The 27,054-nt window shown below is 50.4% G+C and overlaps 2 protein-coding genes across 3 annotated transcripts in view; one reads left to right on the plus strand and one right to left on the minus strand.

Moving 5' to 3' along the window:
• Positions 1–2,511, minus strand: part of LOC142245292 (transmembrane protein 186-like) — a 14,976-nt gene extending 12,465 nt beyond the window's left edge. The window contains exon 1 of one of the 2 annotated variants that reach the window (XM_075317904.1): positions 2,320–2,511. The gene's annotated coding sequence lies outside the window, so the exon portion shown is untranslated. The remainder of the gene's footprint in view (positions 1–2,319) is intronic. The other variant, XM_075317903.1, reaches the window with a different exon arrangement.
• On the plus strand, positions 2,424–27,054 carry PMM2 (phosphomannomutase 2). Its single transcript, XM_075317902.1, is given in 9 exon segments — positions 2,424–2,576; positions 5,537–5,576; positions 5,579–5,647; positions 5,919–5,995; positions 6,433–6,524; positions 19,169–19,268; positions 20,963–21,038; positions 21,174–21,289; positions 25,560–27,054. Coding segments are annotated over 9 exon segments (741 nt in total). The 5' UTR covers positions 2,424–2,510; the 3' UTR covers positions 25,665–27,054.

The following is a 27,054-nucleotide window of genomic DNA, read 5'->3' on the forward strand; positions in this document are numbered from 1 at the left end:
GGAGGTAATGTCGGGATGTCGGAGGTGATGTCGGGATGTCGGAGGTAATGTCGGGATGTCGGAGGTAATGTCGGGATGTCGGAGGTAATGTCGGGATGTCGGAGGTAATGTCGGGATGTCGGAGGTAATGTCGGGATGTCGGAGGTAATGTCGGGATGTCGGCGGTAATGTCGGGATGTCGGCGGTAATGTCGGGATGTCGGCGGTAATGTCGGGATGTCGGCGGTAATGTCGGGATGTCGGAGGTAATGTCGGGATGTCGGAGGTAATGTCGGGATGTCGGAGGTAATGTCGGGATGTCGGAGGTGATGTCGGAGGTAATGTCGGGATGTCGGAGGTAATGTCGGGATGTCGGTGGTAATGTCGGGATGTCGGTGGTAATGTCGGGATGTCGGTGGTAATGTCGGGATGTCGGAGGTAATGTCGGGATGTCGGAGGTAATGTCGGGATGTCGGAGGTGATGTCGGGATGTCGGAGGTGATGTCGGGATGTCGGAGGTGATGTCGGGATGTCGGAGGTGATGTCGGAGGTGATGTCGGAGGTAATGTCGGGATGTCGGAGGTAATGTCGGGATGTCGGAGGTGATGTCGGAGGTAATGTCGGGATGTCGGAGATAATGTCGGGATGTCGGTGGTAATGTCGGGATGTCGGTGGTAATGTCGGGATGTCGGAGGTAATGTCGGGATGTCGGTGGTAATGTCGGGATGTCGGTGGTAATGTCGGGATGTCGGTGGTAATGTCGGGATGTCGGAGGTAATGTCGGGATGTCGGAGGTAATGTCGGGATGTCGGAGGTAATGTCGGGATGTCGGAGGTAATGTCGGGATGTCGGAGGTAATGTCGGGATGTCGGAGGTAATGTCGGGATGTCGGAGGTAATGTCGGGATGTCGGAGGTAATGTCGGGATGTCGGAGGTAATGTCGGGATGTCGGAGGTAATGTCGGGATGTCGGCAGGGATGTAGGCGGTAATGTCGGGATGTGTGCGGGGATGTAGGCGGTAATGTCGGCGGTATTGTCGGGCTGTGTGCGAGGATGTAGGCGGTAATGTCGGGATGTGTGCGGTGAAGATACTAATCAGTATGCGGCACACAGACAGAGCCGTGGTATGACAATGAAGTCGGGTGCAGTTCACCCGAGTTCATTCTCATCGCGCGGCTCTGTCTGTGTCGGCTGTCAGCCGGCATGTAGCAGAGCTGAACTGCCGGGGGAACGCGCAGTCAAAAATGCTTCCAAAACGCATGGAAAAAAAAATCCAAAATGCATGCGTTGTGGATGCATTTTATTTTATAAAGGCGGTGTCCAGTCTGCCAGAGGGTGCGTCTTTTCTGCACTGCAGAGAACGCAACGTGCGCACATAGCTTAAAGGCGTCATTCACACGTCAGTATTTAAGGCTATGTGCGCACTAGAAAGTGCCTTTTTCTTAAGAAAAAAAATGGACCCTCTGAAAGAATCCTGCACCTGCGTTTTTGGATCTTCCACAAGTTGGTCCCCGCAGTTTTTACCATTATCTATTGCAAAAACCGCAGGTACCTGCGGAAAAGAAGTGACATGCTCATTAATTCCGCAGCGGTAAATCCACGGGTATAAAAAAAAATGCAGTGTGCGCACAGCATTTTTTAAAACCCATAAGATTTGCTGGGGAATGACTGCAGCAATGTTAGACACATTTTCTTCAGCAAATCCGTGGCAAATCTGCAGCGTGCACAGTGTCAAAACCAGGAGTGTCTGCAAAACACAGAACAGGGGAATCTTTCAGTTATAGCTTTTCTCTGTAAATCCCGCTCCTGGCTGTGGCATAAAATCACTGATGGAAAACACTGAGGTGTGAATGAGGCCTAATAGCTCTGCCCTAGAATCATGGCTGCGGCCGCTCACACCGAACACTGATGTGATGGACACTTCTTTGTGCATTCACTTTGTATTTTAATTGATAATTATACCCACTAACTCTTCTAGCTCTGGAAGCGTGTTAGTTATTTTTTTCACAGTCTATATAAATGTTTATACACTGAGATATCGCAGACTGCTGCTACTGCTACACTCCTGATCCCTGCAGGGTCCTCACCTCCCCCCGCCGCACACGGCTCCCCTGACCATAACACTCATGTATAGGGGTCTCCAGCCTGTGCAGGGGTCGCCTCCATACACAGAGGAGCCGCTGATGTGAGGGCACAGGGTCACAGCTCACACTCTGCCGGCCCACAGGGACGGTCCGGTCTGCTGGATGCCCTTTTCCCCTTCCTGTGCGGGGCCTGGCAGCTTGCAGTGCTGCTGAGAGTTCACCATGACACGCTGTGCCCCAGGACACACACCACCTACCTGTCACCGGGCTCACGGGCACTACACATCCCAGAATGCAGCGCGACAATCACGGTTCCTCGGGGCTTGTGGGAGTCGTAGTTCGAAGCGCTGCTCACGTGATCAGGAAGTAGTGATGTGGCCGAGGACGGAAGCCGAGAGCAGATAACCTCATTCATAAGGAAAAGTGACAACTTCTGAGCGCTGCTGCCATGGCTGGACGGAGAGCTGTAATCTGCTTGTTTGATGTGGATGGCACACTGACAGCTGCTAGACAGGTACTGTACCAGGGCAGAGGGACGGGAGGGTGCGCTGTGAGGGTATAGGGGTGTGTGTATGTGTGCGCGCGCGCTGTAGGCTAGTGTACTGTAAGGGTGGGATGTGCTCTAGACGGGGATATGTGTTGGGGAGGTGCTGTGGAGGATGTGCTGTAGGGGGGCGTTCTGTTGAGGGATGTACTATGCAGGGTGGGTTGAGAGGAGATGCGCGTTGGGGTGGCGTGTCGTAAAGGGTGTGTTAGGGGGGGGCGTGCCATGGCGGGTGTGTTGGGGGGGTGGGCGTGTTGGGGAGGGGTGGGCGTGCCGTGGAGGGTGTGTTTGGGGGGGGGGCGTGCCGTGGAGGATGTGGTGGGGGGTGGGCGTGCCGTGGAGGATGTGTTGGTGTTGGTGGGGGTGGGGGGGTAGGCGTGCCGTGGAGGGTGTGTTGGGGGGGGGTGGGCGTGCCGTGGAGGGTGTGTTGGGGGGGGGTGGGTGTGCCGTGGAGGGTGTGTTGGGGGGGGTGGGCGTGCCTTGGGGGGGGTGGGCGTGCCTTGGGGGGGGTGGGCGTGCCGTGGAGGGTGTGTTGGGGGGGGGGGTGGGCGTGCCGTGGGGGGGGGTGGGTGGGCGTGCCGTGGGGGGGGGTGGGTGGGCGTGCCGTGGAGGGTGTGTTGGGGGGGCGGGCGTGCCGTGGGGGGGGGGTGGGTGGGCGTGCCGTGGAGGGTGTGTTGGGGGGGGGTGGGTGGGCGTGCCGTGGAGGGTGTGTTGGGGGGGCGGGCGTGCCGTGGAGGGTGTGTTGGGGGGGCGGGCGTGCCGTGGAGGGTGTGTTGGGGGGGCGGGCGTGCCGTGGAGGGTGTGTTGGGGGGGCGGGCGTGCCGTGGAGGGTGTGTTGGGGGGGCGGGCGTGCCGTGGAGGGTGTGTTGGGGGGGGGGGGGGGGGGGGGGGGGGGGGGTGGGGGGGGGGGGGGGGGGGGGGGGGGGGGGGGGGGGGGGGGTGGGGGGGGGGGGGGGGGGGGGGGGGGGGGGGGGGGGGGGGGGGGGGGGGGTGGGGGGGGGGGGGGGGGGGGGGGGCTGGGGGGGGGGGGGGGGGGGGGGGGGGTGGGGGGGTGGGGGGGGGGGGGGGTGGGGGGGGGGGGGGGGGGGGTGGGGGGGGGGGGGGGGGGGGGGGGGGGGTGGGGGGGGGGAGGGGGGGGGGGGGGGGGTGGGGGGGGTGGGGGGGGGGGGGGGGGCGTGCGTGGAGTGAGGGGGGGGGGGCGGGCGTGCCGTGGAGGGTGTGTTGGGGGGGGGGGGCGTGCCGTGGAGGGTGTGTTGGGGCGGGGGGGGGGGCGGGCGTGCCGTGGAGGGTGTGTTGGGGGGGTGGGCGTGCCGTGGAGGGTGTTGGGGGGGGGTGGGCGTGCCGTGGAGGGTGTGTTGGGGGGGGGGCGTGCCGTGGAGGGTGTGTTGGGGGGGGGGCGTGGGCGTGCCGTGGAGGGTGTGTTGGGGGGGGGGGGGGGGCGTGCCGTGGAGGGTGTGTTGGGGGGGGGGGGTGGGCGTGCCGTGGAGGGTGTGTTGGGGGGGGGTGGGGCGTGCCGTGGAGGGTGTGTTGGGGGGGGCGTGGGCGTGCTTGGGGGGGGTGGGGCGTGCCGTGGAGGGTGTGTTGGGGGGGGGTGGGCGTGCCGTGGGGGGTTGGGTGGGCGTGCCGTGGAGGGTGTGTGGGGGGGGGGCGGCCGTGTGGGGCGTGCCGTGGAGGGGTGTGTTTGGGGGGGGCGGGCCGTGGGGTGACGTGGAGGCGTCGTGTTGGGGGGGTGGGCGTGCCGTGGAGGGTGTGTTGGGGGGGGGGGCGTGCCGTGGAGGGTGTGTTTGGGGGGGGGGGGGGCTGCCGTGGAGGGTGTGTTTGGGGGGGGTGGGGCGTGCCGTGGGAGGGTGTGTTTGGGGGGGGGCGTGGGCGTGCGGTGTGTGGGGGTGCGTCCTTAGGGTGTGGGGGGGGGGCGTGCCGTGGAGGGTGCGTTTGGGGGGGGGGTGGGCGTGACGTGGAGGGTGTGTTGGGGCGCGAGGGGTGGGGGGCGTGACCGTGGAGGGTGTGTTTGGGGGGGGGTGGGCGTGACGTGGAGGGTGTGTTTGGGGGGGGGGTGGGCGTGACGTGGAGGGTGTGTTTGGGGGGGGGGGGGGGGGTGGGCGTGACGTGGAGGGTGTGTTTGGGGGGGGTGGGCGTGCCGTGGAGGGTGTGTTTGGGGGGGTGGGCGTGCCGTGGAGGGTGTGTTTGGGGGGGGGGCGGTGGGGCGTGCCGTGGAGGTGTGTTTGGGGGAGGGTGGGCGTGCCGTGGAGGGTGTGTTGGGGGGGGGGGCGTGCCGTGGAAGGGTGTGTTTGGGGGAGGGTGGGCGTGCCGTGGAGGGTGTGTTGGGGGGGGGGCGTGCCGTGGAGGGTGTGTTGGGGGGGGGGCGTGCCGTGGAGGGTGTGTTGGGGGGGGGCGTGCCGTGGAGGGTGTGTTGGGGGGGGGGCGTGCCGTGGAGGGTGTGTTGGGGGGGGGCGTGCGCGGAGGGTGTGTTGGGAGGGGGGGGCGTGCCGCGGAGGGTGTGTTGGGAGGGGGGGGCGTGCCGCGGAGGGTGTGTTGGGAGGGGGGGAGGGCGTGCCGCGGAGGGTGTGTTGGAGGGGGGGGGCGTGCCGCGGAGGGTGTGTTGGAGGGGGGGGGCGTGCCGCGGAGGGTGTGTTGGGGGGGGGGCGTGCCGCGGAGGGCGTGTTGGGGGGGGGGCGTGCTGCGGAGGGCGTGTTGGGGGGGGGGCGTGCCGCGGAGGACGTGTTGTGTGTTGGGGGGGGCGTGCCGCGGAGGGCGTGTTGTTGGAGGGGATGTGCTGTGGTGGTGGGTTGCAGGGGGTAGCTGCACTTCCTCTATGGTTAATATTGAGCAATGACCTTGCTGATTCTATCAGTTATTTTGTGCTATAGGCTTGTCCAGGAGGCCGGCTGTTCGCAGGATGGCCAATAACATGGCTCTGTTTTATATTTTAGAAAGTCACAAGTGAAATGGCCGAATTCCTGCAGAATTTGAGAAAAAAGTGACGGTCGGAGTTGTCGGAGGGTCAGATTTTGAGAAAATTAAAGAGCAGCTGGGAGACGATGGTAAATAACCAAAACGGAATTGTTGTCTGTCTCTATTATCCATCCGTCCGTCCGTCCACTGGCGTACACAGAAGAGGCCCCTGTGCCCAGTAATTGGGCCCTTTGCAGCCCAGTGGCCCCTCATAACGCACAATATCACCTGCTTTGAAGTAGAAGTGTCGGCTGTACAGGCTGCAGCAATTATATGTTCGCCCCTATATCCATCTATCTCTATCCGTCCGTCTTCATTCTGTATACACATATTCAGCTCTTGTCTGTTCTCTGATTTCAGTGGTTGAGAAGTTTGACTACGTGTTTTCTGAAAATGGCTTGGTGGCGTATAAGGACGGGAAGTTCCTTTCCAAACAAGTTAGTATCACAGCTGCTCGATGTTATCAGCCAGGTATTAAAATAGAGCAGACACAGACCTGCGCTCCAGTTTGGTACTGCTGGTCTATCAGGTGACGTATGTCTTTTTTGGGGTGATTCACACCGTACATGCCTATAATTGCCCTTTATAAGGCATTTCATTTATATATCGTCCCATGGGCGGCCCTGGAACTCTCGGCCTTGGTCCTGCTCTGCCCCATCTACATTGAGGTCAGTTATATTAGAGGATAGGATGTGCCTAATTGGGTACACCTTATCATGGTGGGTTGACTTTGACGTTTTTTTGTTTACTCAGTACCCTATGTATGTATATGCACTATTATTACTTACCTACTATATTGTGTATGCTCATTTTGCTTTTACCTAAGGTTTTGTAAGTTCTTCCCAGACTGTAATCTTGTGTTTCTTTGTCGCAGAGCATCCATGCCCACCTAGGAGAGGACTTGTTACAAGAAATCATCAACTACTGCCTGGCGTACATTGCTAAACTGAAACTGCCGAAGAAAAGGTTTGTGATCGTTGCAGAATTAGAATGTTGGGGGAAAAAAAATCCTATAGCCAAATATTACATGAAAGTGTATAATGAAGTATAAAAAGTAGCCCATACAGGTGCATCTCAATAAATTAGAATACCATCAAAAAGTTAATTTATTTCAGTAATTCAATACAAAAATGGAAACACATATATTATATAGAGCCATTACACAGTGTGATCTATTTCAAGTGTTTATTTCTGTTAATGTTGATGATTATGGCTTACAGCCAATGAAAACCGCAGAGTCATTATCTTAGAAAATTAGAATAATTACCACAAAACACCTACGAAGGCTTCCTAAGTTTAAAATGGTCCCTTAGTATGGTTCAGTAGGCTACACAATCATGGGAAGACTGCTGACATGACAGATGTCTAGAAGCCAGTCATTGACACACTCCACAAGGAGGGTAAGCCACAAAAGGTCATTGCTAAAGAAGCTGCCTGTTCAGAGTGCTGTAACTGTATCCTAGCATGTTAATGAAAAGTTGAGTGGCAGGAAAAAGTGTGGTAGAAACTGGCGCACAAGCCACCGGGATAACCGCAGCCTTGCTAGGATTAATGTTAAGAAAAGGTCATTCAAAAATTTGGGGGTGATTCTCAAGGAGTGGACTGCTGCTGGTGTCAGTGCTTTAAGAGCCACCACACACAGACGTATCCAGGACATGGGCTAAAAGAGTCGCATTCCTTGTGTGAAGCCACTCATGACCAATAGACAATGCCAGAAGTGTCTTACCTGCGCCAAGGAGAAAAAGAACTGGACTGTTTCTCAGTGGTCCAAGGTGCTCTTTATAGATGAAAGTAAATTTTCATTTGGAAATCAATATCCCAGAGTCTGGAGGAAGAGTGGAGAGGCCACAATCCAAGCTGCTTAAGGTCTAGTGTGAAGTTTCCACAATCAGTGATGGTTTGGGGATTCATGTCATCTGCTCGTGTAGGTCCACTGTGTTTTATCAAGACCCAAGTCAGTGCAGCTGTCTGCTGACAAGCTTTTTGGAGATGGAAATTTCATTTTTCAGCAGGACGTGGCACCTGTCCACACTGCCAAAAGTACCAATACCTGGTTTAATAACCACAGTATCACTGTGCTTGATTGGCCAGCAAAGTCACCTGACCTAAACCCGATAGACAATATATGGGGTATTGTCAAGAGGAAGATGAGACACCAGACCCCACAATGCAGATGAGCTGAAGGCTGCTATCAAAGCAACCTGCGCTTCCACAACACCTCAGCAGTGCCACAGGCTGATCACCTCCATGCCACGCCGCATTGATGCAGTAATTCATGCTAAAGTATCCCCAACCAAGTACTGGGGCATTTACTGCACAGACTTTTCAGTAGGCGACAACATTTCAACGTTTAACATCAATTTCTCAGTTGGTCTTATATAATATTCTAATTTTCTTTGTCGCTCTATTGGGAGACCCAGACAATTGGGTGTATAGGCTATGCCTCCGGAGGCCGCACAAAGTATTACACTCAAAAGTGTTAAGCCCCTCCCCTTCTGCCTATACACCCCCCGTGCTCCACGGGCTCCTCAGTTTTTTGCTTTGTGCGAAGGAGGCAGACCTGCACACATAGCTCCACAGATTAGTCTGCAGCAGCTGCTGACTATGTCGGTTGGAAGAAAAGTGGGCCCATATAGGGCCCCCAGCATGCTCCCTTCTCACCCCACTCTTGTCGGCGGTGTTGTTAAGGTTGAGGTATCCATTGCGGGTACAGAGGCTGGAGCCCACATGCTGCTTTCCTTCCCCATCCCCCTCAGGGCTCTGGGTGAAGTGGGATCCTATCGGTCTCCAGGCACTGAGACCGTGCTTCATCCACAACTCCTATGGAGCCTTCTGGATAGGAGCCGGGTACCGTTCAGGGACATGGCCCTGCTACGTGAAGGTACTCTGTATCCCTGTGGGGACCGCGCACGGCAACACCTCAGCCTTGCTGGGTGTGCTAGTGCACCGGGGGACCGGGTTAAACTGTGCCATTACACACTCAGCGTCGCTGAGTGTGTTTATATGTAGGGGCTACCGCGCTAACCGCCGCTGCCATGGGAAACTGCGGCGCGGCTGGGACTTGTAGTTCGCCGGGGACTTCGGCGTTAGCCGCGCTTTTACGGCGGCCACGCTTATACTCGAGTCCCCGGCTTGGCTTGCGGCCTAGTTTCCCTTTCTCCCGCCCTCAGCCCTGACAGGCAGGGGAAGGGCGGGACGCTGCACGGAAGAGCAGCACTGAGGGCTGGAGTATGATTTCCATACTCCACTCCCCTCACTGTGCACAGTGTGAGAACCTCGGCTACGCCCACGGCTCCCTCCTCTCGTCAGGAAGCCGCAGCCATTTCCTGTCAGCTCCTACGACGCTGCAGAGAGGGACAAACCCTGAGAGACCCAGACACGGTCTCTGGTGGCCTCATAACCGCTTTAGGCGGCTGGTAAGCAGCACCTGTTGGTGCTAGCCTCATGGTGCTGTAGTGTACTGATACATTATTTGTTTTTAGTATATATTTTACACTGTATGAGCACAGTTCATTCTGGCTATATACCCTAGTGTGTTACTCAGGGAAAACAATAGCATGGCGACCACAAAAGGCAGGGGTGCCAAAAACACAGGCTTATTATGCTGCCTGCGTCGCTTGTACGACCCAGCTGCCGGCAGGTTCCATTGACCCTCATTGTGTGCAATGTTCGGCCCCTGTGATACTTCTTCAGCCAGGGCCTCTGCTAAGAGGGGCCCAGGGGGAGCCACCTGTTGACACTGTCCTAGTGACGGGGACGGAGTTTGCAAAACTCTCTGAGACTATGGCTAAGATACTAGAAGCCTTGCAGTCCAGGCCGGTATCTCAGCAAAGGGACTCTGTTTAATCATTGTTCCCTGGCCCCCCTCAGTTGGACCAACAATGTCCTCCCGGGGTATCTCATACATCCCAGGCTGAGGGTGCTGACTTAGACCCCAGCCCCAGACCGACTAAGCGGGCTCGCTTAGAATTTCCCTCGACATAATATTGTTCAGGGTCTCAGCGGGGGGAATCTCTGGTTGATACTGCGGAGACAGCTGATCAGGATTCTGATCCTGAGGGCGCTCTCAATCTTAATACTCCAGACGGGGACGCCATACTGAACGTTCTTATTGCGTCCATCGATCAAATGCTGGATATTTCTCCCTCAGCTCCTCCGGCGGAGGAGTCAGCTTCTCTTACACCGAGTATGTTTCTAGACCACTCTGATTTCAGAGAGGCAGTCCAGAATCATCATGCTTGTCCAGATAAGCGTTTTTTCTAAGCGCCTTAAGGATACACGTTATCCTTTTCCCCCTGACGTGGTTAAAGGTTGGACTCAGTGTCCCAAAGTGGATCCTCCAATCTCCAGACTGGCAGCTAGATCCATACTTGCAGTGGAAGATGGGGCCTCGCTCAAAGATGCCACTGACAGGCAGATGGAGCTCTGGTTGAAATCCATCTATGAAGCTATCGGAGCTTCTTTTGCCCCAGCATTCGCAGCTGTATGGGCGCTACAAGCTATCTCAGCAGGTCAAGCACAAATTGAAGCAGCCACATGCACGGCCGCGCCACAAGTGGCATCCATTACCACCCAGACCTCGGCAATTGCGTCTTACGCTATTATTGCTGTCCTGGACTCTGCGAGCCGTACGGCGGTCGCGGCCGCCAATTCGGTGGTACTCCGCAGGGCCTTGTGGCAACGGGAATGGAAGGCAGATTCTGCTTCCAAAAAGCGCTTAACCAGTTTGCCAATTTCTGGCGACAGGCTGTTTGGCGAGCGTCTGGATGAAATCATCAAACAATCCAAGGGAAAGGATACATCCTTACCCCAGTCCAAACAGGACATACCCCAACGGAGGAGAGGGCAGTCGAGGTCTCGGTCCTTTCAGGGGGGGCAGGGGGGGCGGGGGGGGGGGGGGGGGGGGGGGGGGGGGGGGGGGGGGGGGGGGGGGGGGGGGGGGGGGGGGGGGGGGGGGGAGGGGGGGGGGGGGGGGGGGGGGGGGGGGGGGGGGGGGGGGGGGGGGGGGGGGGGGGGGGGGGGGGGGGGGGGGGGGGGGGGGGGGGGGGGGGGGGGGGGGGGTCCCAATTCTCCTCGTCCAAAAGGTCTCAGAAAGGACAAAGGAACTCTGATGCATGGCGGTCTAAGTCACGTCCTTAAAAGGCCACCGGAGGCGCCGCTAACAAAGCGGCTTCCTCATGACTTTCGACCTCCTCTAGTAGCATCCTCGGTCGGTGGCAGGCTTTCCCGCTTTTGCGACACCTGGCTGCCACAAATAAAAGACCGCTGGGTGAGAGACATTCTGTCTCACGGTTACAAGATAGAGTTCACCTCTCGTCCCCCGACTCGATTCTTCAGGTCATCCCCGCCTCACTAGCGAGCCGAGGCTCTTCTGCAGGCGCTGGGCACTCTGAAGGCAGAAGGAGTGGTGATCCCGGTTCCTCTTCAGCAACTGAGCCACGGTTTTTACTCCAATTTGTTTGTGGTCCCAAAAGAGGACGGGTCTTTCCGCCCGGTCCTGGACCTGAAACTGCTCAACAAACATGTAAAAAACCAGACGGTTCAGGATGGAATCCCCCCGCTCCGTCATCGCCTCAATGTCCCAAGGAGATTTCCTTGCATCGATCGATATCAAAGATGCTTATCTCCACGTACCGATTGCTCCAGAGCACCAGCGCTTCTTGCGCTTCGCCATAGGAAATAAACACCTGCAATTCGTGGCACGGCCGTTCGGCCTGGCAACAGCCCCACGGGTTTTTACCAAGGTTATGGCTACTGTAGTAGCGGTCCTCCACTCTCAGGGTCACTCGGTGATTCCGTACTTGGATACTGATCAAGGCACCCTCTCAAGAGGCATGCCAACACAGCCTCGACGCTACCCTGGAGACTCTCCAGGGTGTCGGGTGGATCATCAATTTTACAAAGTCAAATCTGACACCGGCCCAATCGCTGACATATCTTGGCATGGAGTTTCATACCCTCTCAGCGATAGTGCAGCTTCCGCTGATCAAGCAGTAGTCACTACAGAAAGGGGTACAATCTCTCCTTCAAGGCCAGTCACACCCCTTGAGGCGCCTCATGCACTTCCTGGGGAAGATGGTGGCAGCAATGGAGGCAGTCCCTTTCGCGCAGTTTCACCTGCGTCCCCTTCAATGGGACATCCTACGCAAATGGGACAGGAAGCCGACGTCCCTCGACAGGACCGTCTCCCTCTCTCAGGCGACCAAAGCTTCCCTTCGGTGGTGGCTTCTTCCCGCTTCATTATCGAAGGGGATATCCTTCCTACCCCCATCCTGGGAAGTAGTCACGACAGACGCGAGTCTGTCAGGGTAGGGAGCGGTTTTTCTCCACCACAGGGCTCAGGGTACGTGGACCCAGCAAGAGTCCTCGCTTCAGATCAACGTTCTGGACATACGGGCAGTGTATCTTGCCCAGAAAGCGTTCCAGCAGTGGCTGGAGGGCAAGCAGATCCGAATTCAGTCGGACAATTCCACAGCGGTGGCATACTTCAACCACCGAGGCGACACACGCAGCCGGCAAGCCTTCCAGGAAGTCCGGCGGATTTTGATGTGGGTGGAAGCCACGGCATCCACCATATCTGCAGTTCACATCCCAGGCGTGGAAAACTGGGAAGCAGATTATTTCAGTTGCCAGGGCATGGACGCAGGGGAATGGTCCCTTCACCCGGACGTGTTTCAGGAGATCTGTTGCCGCTGGGGGGTGCCGGACGTCGACCTCATGGCGTCCCGGCACAACAACAAGGTACCAATGTTCATGGCACGGTCTCAAGATCCCAGAGCTCTGGCGGCAGACGCCTTAGTTCAGGATTGGTCGCAGTTTCAGCTCCCTTATGTGTTTCCTCCGCTGGCACTGTTGCCCAGAGTGTTACGCAAGATCAGGACCGACTGCCGCCGCGCCATCCTCGTCGCTCCAGACTGGCCAAGGTGGTCGTGGTACCCGGTTCTGTGGCATCTCACGGTCGGCCGACCGTGGACACTACCAGACCAAACAGACTTGCTATCTCGAGGGCCGTTTTTTCCATCTGAATTCTGCGGCCCTCAACCTGACTGTGTGGCCATTGAGTCCTGGACCCTAGCGTCTTCAGGGTTATCTCAAGAGGTCATTGCCACTATGAGACAGGCTAGGAAACCAACGTCCGCCAAGATCTACCACAGGACGTGGAAAATTTTCCTGTCGTGGTGCTCTGCTCAGGGTTTTTTCTCCCTGGCCTTTTGCCTTGCCCACTTTTCTGTCCTTCTTTCAATCTGGACTGGAAAAGAGTTTGTCGCTCGGCTCCCTTAAGGGACAAGTCTCGACGCTCTCTGTGTTTTTCCAGAAGCGCCTAGCCAGGCTTCCACAGGTACGCACGTTCCTGCAGGGGGTTTGTCACATCGTTCCACCTTACAAGCGGCCGTTAGAACCCTGGGATCTAAACGGCGTTCTGATGGTTCTTCAGAAACCACCATTCAAGCCAATGAGAGATATTTCCCTCTCACAACTTTCGCAGAAAGTGGTTTTTTTCTAGTAGCAGTCACTTCTCTTCGGCGAGTGTCGGAGCTAGCAGCATTGTCGTGCAAAGCCCCTTTCCTGGTGTTTCACCAGGACAAGGTGGTTCTACGTCCGGTTCTGGATTTCTCCTTAAGGGGGTATCCTCCTTTCATCTCAATCAGGATATCTCCTTACCTTCTTTTTATCCTCATCCAGTTCACCAATGTGAAAAGGATTTGCACTTGTTAGATCTGGTGAGAGCACTCAGACTCTACATTTCTCGTACGGCGCCCCTGCGCCGCTCTGATGCACTCTTTGTCCTTGTCGCTGGCCAGCGTAAAGGGTCACAGGTTTCCAAATCAACCCTGGCTCGGTGGATCAAGGAGCCAATTATCGAAGCTTACCGTTCGGCTGGGCTTCCGGTTCCATCAGGGCTGAGGGCCCATTCTACCAGAGCCGTGGGCGCGTCCTGGGCTTTGAGGCACCAGGCTGCGGCTCAGCAGGTGTGTCAGGCGGCTACCTGGTCGAGCCTGCACACTTTCACGAAACACTATCAGGTGCATACCTATGCTTCGGCGGATGCCAGCCTAGGTAGACGAGTCCTTCAGGCGGCGGTTGCCCACCTGTAGGAAAGGGCCGTTTTACGGCTCTCTTACGAGGTATTATTTTACCCACCCAGGGACTGCTTTTGGACGTCCCAATTGTCTGGGTCTCCCAATAGAGCGACAAAGAAGAAGGGAATTTTGTTTACTTACCGTAAATTCCTTTTCTTCTAGCTCTAATTGGGAGACCCAGCACCCGCCCCTGTTTTTTTGTGTACACATGTTGTTCATGTTGAATGGTTTCAGTTCTCCGATATTCCTTCGGATTGAAGTTACTTTAAACCAGTTTATAATTCTTTTTCCTCCTTCTTGCTTTTGCACCAAAACTGAGGAGCCCGTGGGAGCACGGGGGGTGTATAGGCAGAAGGGGAGGGGCTTAACACTTTTGAGTGTAATACTTTGTGCGGCCTCCGGAGGCATAGCCTATACACCCAATTGTCTGGGTCTCCCAATTAGAGCTAGAAGAAAAGGAATTTACGGTAAGTAAACAAAATTCCCTTCTTCTGAGATGACTTTTGGGTTTTCATTGGCTGTAAGCCATAATCATCAACAGAAATAAACACTTGAAATAGATCACTCTGTGTGTAATGACTCTATATAATATATAGAAATAGATCACTCTGTGTGTAATGACTCTATATAATATATAGAAATAGATCACTCTGTGTGTAATGACTCTATATAATATATAGAAATAGATCACTCTGTGTGTAATGACTATATATAATATATAGAAATAGATCACTGTGTGTAATGACTCTATATAATATATAGAAATAGATCACTCTGTGTGTAATGACTCTATATAATATATAGAAATAGATCACTCTATGTGTAATGACTCTATATAATATATAGAAATAGATCACTCTGTGTGTAATGACTCTATATAATATATAGAAATAGATCACTCTGTGTGTAATGACTCTATATAATGAGTTTTCCTTTTTATATTGAATTACTGAAATTTAACTTTTTGATGATATTCTAATTTATTAAGATGCACCTGTACAATGTGTTTTATTTTACTCTTTAACAAAAGAAATGTCATCATTGTGCAGCTGTCAGTGTCCATTACAGATTGGGGGCATTTAGTCCATGGGTGGCAAAGTTTCCCAGAGCAGGAGCCTTTCTTGGCAGTGACTTTCAAAGCCATAGACCTTTTTCTATGGATCTTGTCCCAATAGTGCTCATTATCTTAAGGCCCTGTTACACGCAACAACATCGCTAACGAGATGTCATTGGGGTCACGGAATTCGTGACGCACATCCGGCCTCGTTAATGACGTTGTTGCGCGTGACACGTACGAACAACCGCTAACGATGCAAAATACTTACCAAATCCTTGACAGTTGACACGTCGTCCATTTCCAAAATATCGTTGCTGCTTTTGGACGCAGGTTGTTCGTTGTTCCTGAGGCAGCACACATCGCTACGTGTGGCACCCCAGAAACTATGAACAACACCGTACCTGCATCCTCCGGCAACGAGATGGGCGTGACTTTCATGCGGCTACTATCCGCCCCTCCACTTCTATTTGACGCCTGCCATGTGACGTTGCTGTGACGCTGCACGAACCGCCCCCTTAGGCCCTGTGCGCACTGGAAAAAGGAATTTTCTTAAGAAAATTCTGCAGGCTCTTAAAGATTTCCGCACCTGCGGGAAAAAAAACGCAAAAAATCCGCACTGAAATCCGCATGCAAAATGTTGCGTATTGTTACGGGTTTGGTGCAGAATTGACGCAGGTTTTTCCCTGCGGGATTTCACAGTTCTTCCCGCTCCTGCTGTCCGTGGTGCTTTTGTCCCGCGCGACTGTCTCCGGCGCTCTGCTGTTTGCGGGTCAGCTGTGCACTGTATAACTGCATATGCATAAGCCGGCCTGGAAGCAGATGAGCAGTGTCCGGAGGCAGCCTCACAGGAGAAGGTGAGTATAAGATCAGCAGTGACTTCAGTCAGCGGATGTGCAGTGACAGCGGGAGTCCTCCACCGGGAGTCCTCCACCTGTCACTGCAAAGCACATAAGTGAAGTGACCGCTGATCCCGGCAGCTCACTTCACTTGCGTCCTGACCCTCACAGTGAGCAGTCATGGTATATGGCGCTCACTGTGAGTGCCAGGTGTAGCAGAGCTAGAAGCGTCGTGGGACATCTTGTGGATTACGTCGGACCCTGGAGGGCTGTTATTAGGGGGTTAATAGAGTGGTGAAAGAGGGGGCTTTTTTGTATTTTATTTCAAATAAAGGATTTTGGGGTGTTTGTGCTTATTTCACTTACAGTTTAGTGATGAGGGGGTGTCATATAGACGCCTGCCATCACTAAACTAGGACTTAGCGGCAGCTATGGGCTGCCATTAACTCCTTCATTACCCCGATTGACACCGCATCACGGCAACGGGAAGAGCCAGGAAAAGTCTAGGACTGTCGCATCTAATGGATGCGGCAATTCCAGGCGGCTGCTGGCTGATATTTTTAGGCTGGGGGGCTACCCATAACGTGGCGCTCCCCATCCTGCGAATACCAGCCCCCAGCTGTGAGGCTTTATCCTGGCTGGTTATCAAAATTGGGGGGGACCGCACGCCATTTCTTTTTTTTTTTTTTAATTATTTATTTTACTATACGCTATAGACCCGCCCACCGGCGGCTGTGATTGGTTGCAGTGAGACAGCTGTCACTCAGCGTGGGGGTGTGTCTGCCTGCAACTAATCACAGCCACCGGTGAGCATGGAAGTAAATACGAGATGGAATAATGAGCGGCGGCTCAGGAAGATAAGAGCCTCCTCGGGAGCAGTGTGACAGCCGCCCGGTCATCGGTGAGTATGAAGCGCTTGCTCCTACCCCTTTGGACCAGATTCTGTTCCCCATAAACTTTATATGGGTATCAGCAGCTGGCCAGATACCAGGGATCAATCCTCCGCCGACCCCGAGTCAGCGGGTGATTGATCTGCCAGCCCTCGAAACTGCAGGGACCTGCGGAAAAGAAGTGACATGCAATTGTTTTTGCTGCGGGAATCCCGCAGGAAAACATTCAGCTGTCAAAATCCGCATAGTGCGCACAGCTTTTTTTTTTTTCCCATACGATTTACTGCTGAATCACCGCAGAGATGTTATGAACATTTTATGCAGTGAAACATGCAGCAAATCCACAGGAAATCCACGGTAAAATCCGGCAAGTGCGCACAGGGCCTTAGAAAAGAGGCTGTTCACCGGCCAGAGCGACGTCGATAGGAAGGTAAGTACATGTGACGGGTACTAGCGATATTGTGCGCTATGGGCAGCGATTTGCACGTGACGCACAATCGACGGGGGCGGGTGCTTTCACGAGCAACATCGCTAGTAATGTCGCTGCGTGTAAAGCAGCCGTTAGAGAGCCGGACAATCCACTTAAGACAACCTGTCGTCAGGCCTTTACATGTTAAAATAAAGGCATGGCCATAATGGCGCTGTTAGTCCATGTTCACACCTTGTGTTTTCGCAGCGTTTTTTTTGTTCATTTTTTTTATGCAATTTATAAGCTGCTTTTTACATTAACAGCAAAAGCTATGAGAGTTCAGAAATCTCATGCACACAATTGCTTTTAGTTTTCTTTTTCCTGATTGAACCTGCTGTGTTTTTTTTTTTTTTTTTTTATTTTGCAGCATGTCAATTCTTGTGTTTTTTTTCACAATAGAAAGCAGTGAGGCAGTGCAAAATCACTGCAAAAAGTTGTTTTTGGTGAATAAAACTAACTTTATTAAACGTGCTGTAGAGAAATGACTAGAGATGGACGAATAGTGAAATATTTGGATTCGGAGTATGCTATCCAAGTACTAGTCATCATAAATAGTGAATCTAATGCAAGTCAATGGAGAACGTGAGCACTTTTTCTTGAAGATTTCCCAGAATAACACTCAGGTTCCGCATTGACTTGCATCAGATTAATTATTCGTGATGAATACTGGAATAGTACTAGGATAGCATAATCCGACCCCAAATATTTCACTATTCGCCCATCTCTGCAAATGACACATATAATCTGCAACAAAAAACGCCCTCCAAAATCGCAGCAATTTTTATGTTTTTTTTGTAAGCTGGTTCTCTACTGCCATGATAGCAGGTTTTGCCTGCAGCAAAAAATCAACATGTGAACATAGCCTTATACACACTCAATAGATCCCTTTAGTGAAGAAATCTGCATCCTGGTTGTTGTTGTTGTTGTTGTTGTTGTTGTTGTTGTTGTTTAATCAGCATTTTATGATTGGGTGTAATAAACGTTTGATTCATTGGACAGGACTGTGGATCTCCAGCTCGTCCCCGGCCCCTCTGGTGTCTGTATCTGCTTTCTGTTTTAAAGTTTGCTGTTGTCGCTTGGACAGATTGATATCCGGTCCTCAGCATAATGGTGGCTGTGCATGCGCTGCCACCGGAGTTATTTTTACTTAAAGGGAACCTGTCACCGATTTTTTTTTTTTTCGGCCTATAGGCTGCAGTCACCACCACTGGGCTCTTATATACAGCATGTTATACGGCTGTGTATAAAAGCCCAGGCCTCTATGTAGAATGTAAAAAAACATTTTCTAATGATCGCGTTGCGTTGGATTTGAGTCAGATTGGCGTCTCCGTTCTCCGGCGCCTCCTCTTTCGGCCATCATCGTCCTCCTTCTGTAGCCGGGGTGCATGACGCCTCCTACATCATCCACACTCGACGGTATTGAGGTCCTACGCAGGTGCATTTTGATCTTCCCTGAGCAGGGCAGATCAAAGTATTGTAGTGCGCCTGCACGGGACCGGCGAGTGTGTATAATGTGGGATGCGTCATGCACCCAGGCTTCAGGAGGAGGACGAAGATGGCCGAAAGAGGAGGCGCTGGCACCGGAGAACGGAGACGCCCACATGGCCCAACTCCACCGCAGTGTGACCGTTGGGTAAGTATTATAAAGTGTTTTTTACATTCTACATAGCGGCCTGGGCTCTTATATACAGCATGGTAGAATGCTGTATATAAGAGCCCACTGGTGGTGGCCGCAGCTTATAGGCCGAAAAACTGGTGACAGGTTTCCTTTAAGACTGCCAAGAGATTGATCGGTACAAATGCCATCTGCGGCTAAGACAACGCCGAAGCAACATTTTAAACAGGAGGCTGATACAGACACCAGAGGCAGCAGAGAGGCCGAGGCAGAAATATGGTCCCCTTTCAGTGTTTCCCCTTCCCCCTCCCAGTTTTTCTCCCTCCCAGTTTTTCCCCCTCGTTCCTCACCCTCACAGTCCCGCTCCAATGCACCGAAAGTTAGGAAACCCACACTGATTAAACAACCAGGCTGCAGATTTCTTCACTGAAGTATGTATTGTATCTGTATAACCGCACCATTATGGCCGCACCTTCACTTTAACATGCAGAATCCTGATAACGGGTTCTCTTTTACATTAAAATGATCAAATATTATCACATTCACCTTCCAATATCAATCCTGTCACTTTTTCTGTAAGTCCCCAATCACACGAGACATTTATACATAAAAAGCAAATATTCCTACCAGAAGCCGAACTTCTAGCTGTTGTGTAATTTCAGGGGAACGTTTGTTGAATTTCGGGATGGTATGCTGAATGTCTCGCCCATTGGAAGGAACTGCACCCAGGAGGAACGGATTGAGTTCTATGAATTGGATAAGGTGGGTGGAACAGTTTCACTAATGAATGGCATTATTGGGACCCTAGTAACCAGACTGAAAAAAAATGTACCTGGTTAATATCAGCTTGTTTTATAGTGTTGGGAAGTGAAGATGTTAATGCCCGATTTCCTAATATGTAGGACACAATTTGGCAATTTGAGGCTAGTATATGGGACTGGTAGCTAAATACAGCAGTCATTTATCTTCATTGTACCCATAGATTTTGAACAGCATGTCACCAAGCATGGGTGACCATTTCTTCATTAAAATTAATTACATATGAAACCTGCTGTCATAGTATGTTTCCTTGGTGGCCTAGGGTAGAATCAAGTGGGGTGATACTTGTTGTCTAGAGGCATACTCACATCTCCAGGATCCACCCATGTGTCCTGCTGTCTTGTGTTTTTCTCAGCTTCCCTTTTCTGCGCTCATACAGAGTCAGTGTGCTATTCAGACCAGGGAGAGCACTTTATGAGCACTTAGCACTCATTACGAAAAGTCAAGGTGCTCCGGTGCCGCCAGTCCCCCTGACTCTAGACTATTAGGATAAGTTCACATGTGGTAAATCTCTTTTGAACATTTTAGTCGTCTGCTATATTGACCTGAATGGGGTTTGAAATAAATCCAAGCACATTCTGCGGAAGCGACCCCATTCACATGTATAGAACAGATGTCGCTGATTGTCACGAGATCCTTCTCCGATATCACACAATCAACAGAGCAATAGATGATTGAACAATCCAAAGAACATTTATTCCAAGCAACTCAGAAGGTCCATCAAATAATCCACCACACACAGGGTAAAATAATCCAGGAACACTAATACAGTCCAGTAAGGGATAAATGTCGAGGTCTCTCTGGGGAGTCTCAGCTTCTCACACAGAGGATAAATCAGTCACAATCCTCCAGCAGTCCTTTTCCAGGGAAATCGGGTTTCTCACAGTCTCTTTGGGGTGTCAGCTTCTCCCTCAGTGGATCACTCTTACTCCTTCACTTGTCTTTCCCAGCCAAAATGAATAATCTCCCTGGTAAACAGAGAATTTGGGTGGATTCCAGGGCCCCTCCCTCACACCTAGGGACAGAAGCACTGCAGGGCGTTATAACTCAGTGACAGGACAAATAATCCAAAGAATGGACAGAGCAGCATGCCTAAAATACGAACCTACACAAAATGATACACAACCCACAATATCACACTATTTCTGCAATAAATCTTCAGCGCATAAGTAACTTGAAGGACTGCATTTACACCAGACGATCAATGGGTGTTTAATAGTTTTTTTTAGACTGGCCGACCACGCTTTCATGAGCACAGAACAATTGGTATTGTGACTGTTCTGTGGACGTCACCCCCCCCTCTCATAGCGCCTGTCTTTGCGGCAGGTGATGTGATGTTGTGTCTGCTGCAGTTCCCCGTTGCAGCCATTTTTGCTGTGGTGGAATACAGATTAGCTGCAGCTGTTCAGTAGCGCTGATTGGCTGTAGCAGTCACCTGACAAAACAATATCAGACCCAGCAGTGCCAACGTTGCAGGAACGTCAATGCTGCAGGAGGAGGTATCCATTGTTATTCTTTCTAATGGGGCCCTGAATTGCATAAGCAAAGACAACCCCTTTAATATCTCCTATTACGGATTAAACTGTCAGTCATTGGTTTGATGAATGATTGAAAGTTCTTCTCTTTTGCTTTTTTAGAAAGAACATTTTCGAGACAAGTTTGTTGCAGATTTGCGTAAGGAGTTTGATGGCAAAGGTCTCACATTTTCAATAGGTAGAGTATGAAGCGCTGTCAATCAGGCCCTGCAGGGAAGAAATGGACCGAATTATTGTCCTCTACGATGTGTACAGGGCCCTAAAGGGTAAACGCGGTGACATGCCATGGTACGAACCTTTTCTTTGCTAATAGGTGGGCAGATCAGCTTTGATGTGTTCCCCACTGGCTGGGACAAGACATACTGCCTAGGGATTCTGGAGAAGGAGGCCTTTTCCCAAATCTACTTCTTTGGTGATAAAACCATGCCGGTGAGTATTCAGAGGAGGTTTCTTATGGGCTGAATGGAGTCATTTTATGCGCTAAACACTATACAATTTCTGTACATTCATCTATTTCACCGCACTTTATAGAAAATGTGTTAATAAATCATCACTGACCACATCAAAGTTGACTGTAGGAGATAGAAAGCCTGTATAACCCAAACTGCAACATTTTTTAATGAAACTCAATTGCTAGAATGATTTTTAGCTACAAATACATCCATTTGAGAAAAATAAACCTCCCGTATGTGGCCAATATCTTTAGATAAGGCTTCAGTCCTTCATAATCTGCTGTAACGTAACATTTGTCTCCTAACCATTGTCGGTGTAGGTCGTTTGTGGGCCGGACGCTTCCTCCTCCATGGGCCGCCTCTGTGCTATTTGTCCACTTTAGATGATTTGTATCTCGGGATTCTCACTGACTCTAGACATTACTCCTATTCATAGCGGCCTCTCTCTATGACAGTTTCCCCAGGTCCCCCAATCCGCCATCATATATGAATTGCCATCTTTGTAGCTTCCCTAATAAGCTCTTAGTGTCTTATTGATTACTGCATATGGCAAAAAAACAAGTTGGTGTGCAAAGATGATATGAAAATTAGTGGGTGACTAGTCATTGAGGCGCTGTTCTTCCTAAGGTGAGTAATCCCACTAATTGTGTCATCGTCGTGTCCCTGTGAGCCTGAGGAAGACTGCTTTCACACATCCGTTTTTTGCTGAGCGGCACAATACGGCGCTTTGCAAAAAAAACGCAACCGTATTTAGCTCATGCGGCGGCCGGATGGAACGTTGCCTGGCACGTTTTTTTGTGCAACGAAAAAACCGCGCCGGCCGCCGCATGCGTTTTTTTTGCACTGCGCATGCTCAGTATCAAGCCGCATCCGTCAAAAAACGGACGGGCTGCATGGAAAAACTTATGCAACGGATCCGTTTTTTTCGCCGCATCCGTTGCATAGGTTTTTGAGCTGGATTGAGCTGCACTGCAATAACCGGATGTGTGAAAGCAGCCTAATATGACTGGCAAAAAGAGTATTACCACGCGATCCTTGTGTTTTTTTATTGCATTGTCAGGAAGGCAGTGATTTACAAGCAGTGCTTCCTGGTGCAGCAACAGAAATGTACAGATGGTCGTACAGCTTACTGCGCACCTCTGACAGCTGTGCTGCCGACACAACACCAAAACATATGTCAGGATTCCACAAAGGCGTTATGGGCACTTCTGCTGCCAAATCCCGGGACCCGCACTCCCTCTAGGGGAACAACAATGCAAAAACAGGAGGAACTATAGAGGTTCACAGGAAACACCAGGTGGCACTAGTGAGCGCTGCACTAAATGGCATAGAAACCACAATTGACCGGATGAGATATATAAATTAGCGTATGGAGTTTATTAGCACAAATAACTTGTTTCTCCCACAGCTTGGTATCTTCATCAGGATCTAAGGAGGTGAATTGCGGTTCCTATGCCATTTAGTACAGCGCCACCTGGTGTTTCCTCTAAGCTTCTACAGTTCTTCCTGTTCCATTACAATACGCACTATAAGTGGGTGTATGCCCCCCAGTTTCAGCACTGCACATGCCCAGGTGGACAGCAGTGACAAAAAGCTCATTCAGCCATTACCGCCAATTTTGAAAATGGCTGTGTCCTATGTTATCATCAGCTCCCTGGGCGTGCACTAATGAAGCCAGAATTTGTATACCCCACTTACTGCTCATCATCCGGGAGACCGAAAATTGCAAAGATCCGGCAGTGACGCAAATCATGTTACTTCTACCCATAGGGCTGTGATCAAATGATCAATGCGATGACTAGTCTGGGGAACGCAATGCCCCCTTGACTAGTCAGTCCGGAGTTATACAATAGTTTTCTGGCAAATGAAAGAATCAATACGAAAAAAAAAGGTTTGTTAGGAAAGGTGTAAAGATAGTTGTAAATACATGGTGGTGGTTTGGGCGCCCGGGGAAGCTGTTAGGTTCCCTTTAAATCACATTTGTTCTTAAGCACAGAAGTATTTTTTAATTACTGCTGAGGGTTCATATCTGTCATAAAAATATATATCATAGTATCATAGTTTTTAAGGTTGAAGGGAGACTCTAAGTCCATCTAGTTCAACCCGTAGCCTAACATGTTGATCCAGAGGAAGGCAAAAAAAAACCCAATGTGGCAAACAAGTTCCAATGGGGAAAAAATTTCCTTCCTGACTCCACATCCGGCAATTAGACTAGTTCCCTGGATCAACACCCTGTCATAAAATCTAATATACATAACTGGTAATATTAAATTTTTCAAGAAAGGCGTCCAGTCTTAAATGTTAGTAGTGAATCACTCATTACAACATCATGCGGCAGAGAGTTCCATAGTCTCACTGCTCGTACAGTAAAGAATCCTCGTCTGTGATTATGATTAAACCTTCTTTCCTCAAGACGTAGCGGATGCCCCCGTGTTCCAGTCGCAGGCCTAGGTGTAAAAAGATCTTTGGAAAGGTCTCTGTACTGTCCCCTCATATATTTATACATTGTGATTAGATCCCCCCCTAAGCCTTAGTTTTTCCAAACTAAATAACCCCAAGTTTAATAACCTGTCTTGGTATTGCAGCCCACCCATTCCTCTAATAATCTTGGTGGCTCTTCTCTGCACCCTCTCCAGTTCAGCTATGTCCTTCTTATATATCGGTGACCAGAATTGTACACAGTATTCTAAGTGCGGTCGCACTAGTGACTTGTACAGAGGTAGAAGTATATTTTTTTCATGAACACTTATACCTCTTTTAATACATCCCATTATTTTATTAGCCCTGGCAGCAGTTGCCTGACACTGTCCACTAAAGTGAAGTTTACCATCCACCCATACACCCAAGTCTTTTTCTGTGTCTGTTTTACCCAGTGTTCTACAATTAAGTACATAATCATAAATGTTATTTCCTCTACCCAAGTGCATGACCTTACATTTATCTACATTAAACTTCAATTGCCACTTCTCAGCCCAATCCTCCAATTTACATAAATCTCCCTGTAATATAAAATTATCCTCCTCTGTATTGATTACCCTGCCGAGTTTAGTATCATCTGCAAATATTGAAATTCTACTCCGCATGCCCCCAACAAGGTCATTTATAAATATGTTGAAAAGAAGCGGGCCCAATACTGACCCCTGTGGTACCCCACTATGAACTGAGACCCAGTCCGAGTACGTACTAACCACCCTTTGTGTCATATATATATATATATATATATATATATATATATATATATATATATATATATATATATATATATATATATATATATATATATATATATATATATATATATATATATTATTATTCAAGTTCTTCAACAATGCCTTGTTAATTAGTTTCTTAGTAGACACTGGATCATCTATCTAGACTGAATTCAGTGTCTACTATCTCACAATCTGTATTTAAGCCACAATGTACCGACTGATCACACACCTCTTGACCCAAAAAAGCAGCCAGAAAGGCATATAGGAGCCTGCTTGGTGAGGTCAGGAGATGCGTGGCAGGTGTGGACTTCTCAGTCTGCATATGGGCCATGAAACACTTCAGTGTTTATAAAAGATATGCTGGATACCTGCAGTGGCAACCAGGGGGAGTAAGAACTTGCTGCATATTTTAATACACTGATCTCATAACAGAAATCGCACTAAGCTCCCTCTAGTGGTGGCTGCACATAAAACAAGCTGCTGATGAAAGATGGACATTCACGTTGCATAGAGATTTTGCTGCAGATTTCATCTTCTTTATTACAAAGGGTCAATGATTTCCATGTTGATGCAGCACAGATTTTATTTTTCTACTTGTGGATTTAGCAAAATCTCAAATGTTTGGGGTTTTTTTAAAATATTTTTGGCAGTGGATTGTGATATGTAGAAAAAAAATCTAATTTAAAAAAAAATAAATATATAGAAATCTTGCCATCTTCACACCGGCCAATATAACGTTTGTAGAATCTAGCTTCAGGATAATATAACTTGCATATAAGACAACATGGTAATGTGAACAGTAGGTCATTTTACTTTTCTCCTTCATTCTTTTGCGCAGCCTCTTGCTCCCATACGTAATCCCTCACATACACAGAAACATGATCATCCCATAATAATGTATTGTATGGCTATCATGTAATGCACAGTCTAACCCCAGTATAATAGAGGAAGAATAGACAGAGGCTTAAGCCGGAAAGCATGAACTTGTATTGTGAGCGGTGGAAGCTGTAACCTCTCTCCGGCTTTGTTTTTCAGGGTGGTAACGACTACGAGATCTTCACAGACCCCAGAACAATTGGCCATTCTGTGACGTCGCCCGCTGACACGCAGGCAGTCTGCACACAGCTGTTCTTGCAGTAAACCGTTCTGCTTGAAGGGATGGTGGCGATACTGGGAGAGCTGATTGGAAATCGTCCCAATAGTGGCTTAATCAATGGTGACGGATTCATTATGTTCTAGTCTTTGTGGAACAGCAATGACTTTTAGTGACTGATACTTATAATTACTGCAAAGCTACAATAATGTGCGAGATGACCGTTCTGTAAATAGAAGTTTCTTACCACCTTCATCCATCTGATGGTATCGCCAAGAGCTGATCATCACACAAGGTCCTCGCAGCTCAATATGTGGATTCAGTTCTGGGATGTGATCTTGAAGAGGGCGAATTCCCCAAATGGGAAAATCATCCAGTTGTCGTTTGTTTGTTACAGCAGCAGTTTTTCTGCAATACTTAGAGACAGAACGTTACAGCCATAAGCGGCCACTGGGAATCTATGCATCTGGTCTGGAATAGAAACCCGCACACTTCTAGATATGTCTGTGTAGCTACGGTCCTGTGTGTCCTGAGAATATAAAGACCTGAGGTCACCGTTTCTGTAGATATTATTCTGAGCCCAGCTACGGTTATGCCAGTAGTTTCCTCACTGACTTTAATGAAGGAACGATTAAATCACGTGGGAAAAGTATCATGTGATTATTTGAGATTATTAGAGCAGACTTGGTGCCCCAGCACTGTCTATCACCCTAAATGTGTTTACAATAATTGTCGCTGCTGATCCCCTCCTGCCCTTGGCTCCATAATCTGCCCACGGATTTCCAGCCTAATTCACTTTTTGACTTTGCAAAAACTGGAAAAACTGTCCTGGGAGCAGAAGGGTTCATACAATGTATGCTCTTTTGTACAATGACTGGACCACACTCATTTAGTAGGGATTGGTTAGTGATGAGCGAGCACTACCATGCTCGGTACTCGTAATCAGCAGTTGTTGCTCGGATGGGCGCTACTCGAGTACCCGGGTATACCGAAAGTCAAAGGAGAACTCACGCATTTTCCCATAAGATTTTCTGGAAAAGTTCTTGCATCCTGCATTGACTTACATTACACTTGCATACTCAAGTCGCACCCATCCAAGCATCAACTTATTATGAGTACAGCTCGCTCAAAACTAGTGAGGATACAGTTTTAATGACATTCAGGTGCCATAGTGTGTCCAATTATTAGCAGTAAGAGAATATCTGGTCTGAGTGATTAGTCTACCTACTGTACTGTCAGCAAAGTTCATTTTCTCTCGATTTCTAGACTGGCTCAGACTTAGTGCCTTACCTAGGGAACCTGTCAAGTGCAATATGCAGCCAGAACCCTATGAGCTGTTCTGGGTGCATACTGCTAATCCCTGTATAACTGTCCCTGTATACACTAGCATAGATAAAGGGATCTTAAGAAAAAGTATTTCTAAAGATCATTTATTAC

The sequence above is a fragment of the Anomaloglossus baeobatrachus genome, chromosome 7 (assembly GCF_048569485.1).
Source record: "Anomaloglossus baeobatrachus isolate aAnoBae1 chromosome 7, aAnoBae1.hap1, whole genome shotgun sequence".
NCBI lineage: Eukaryota > Metazoa > Chordata > Amphibia > Anura > Aromobatidae > Anomaloglossus > Anomaloglossus baeobatrachus.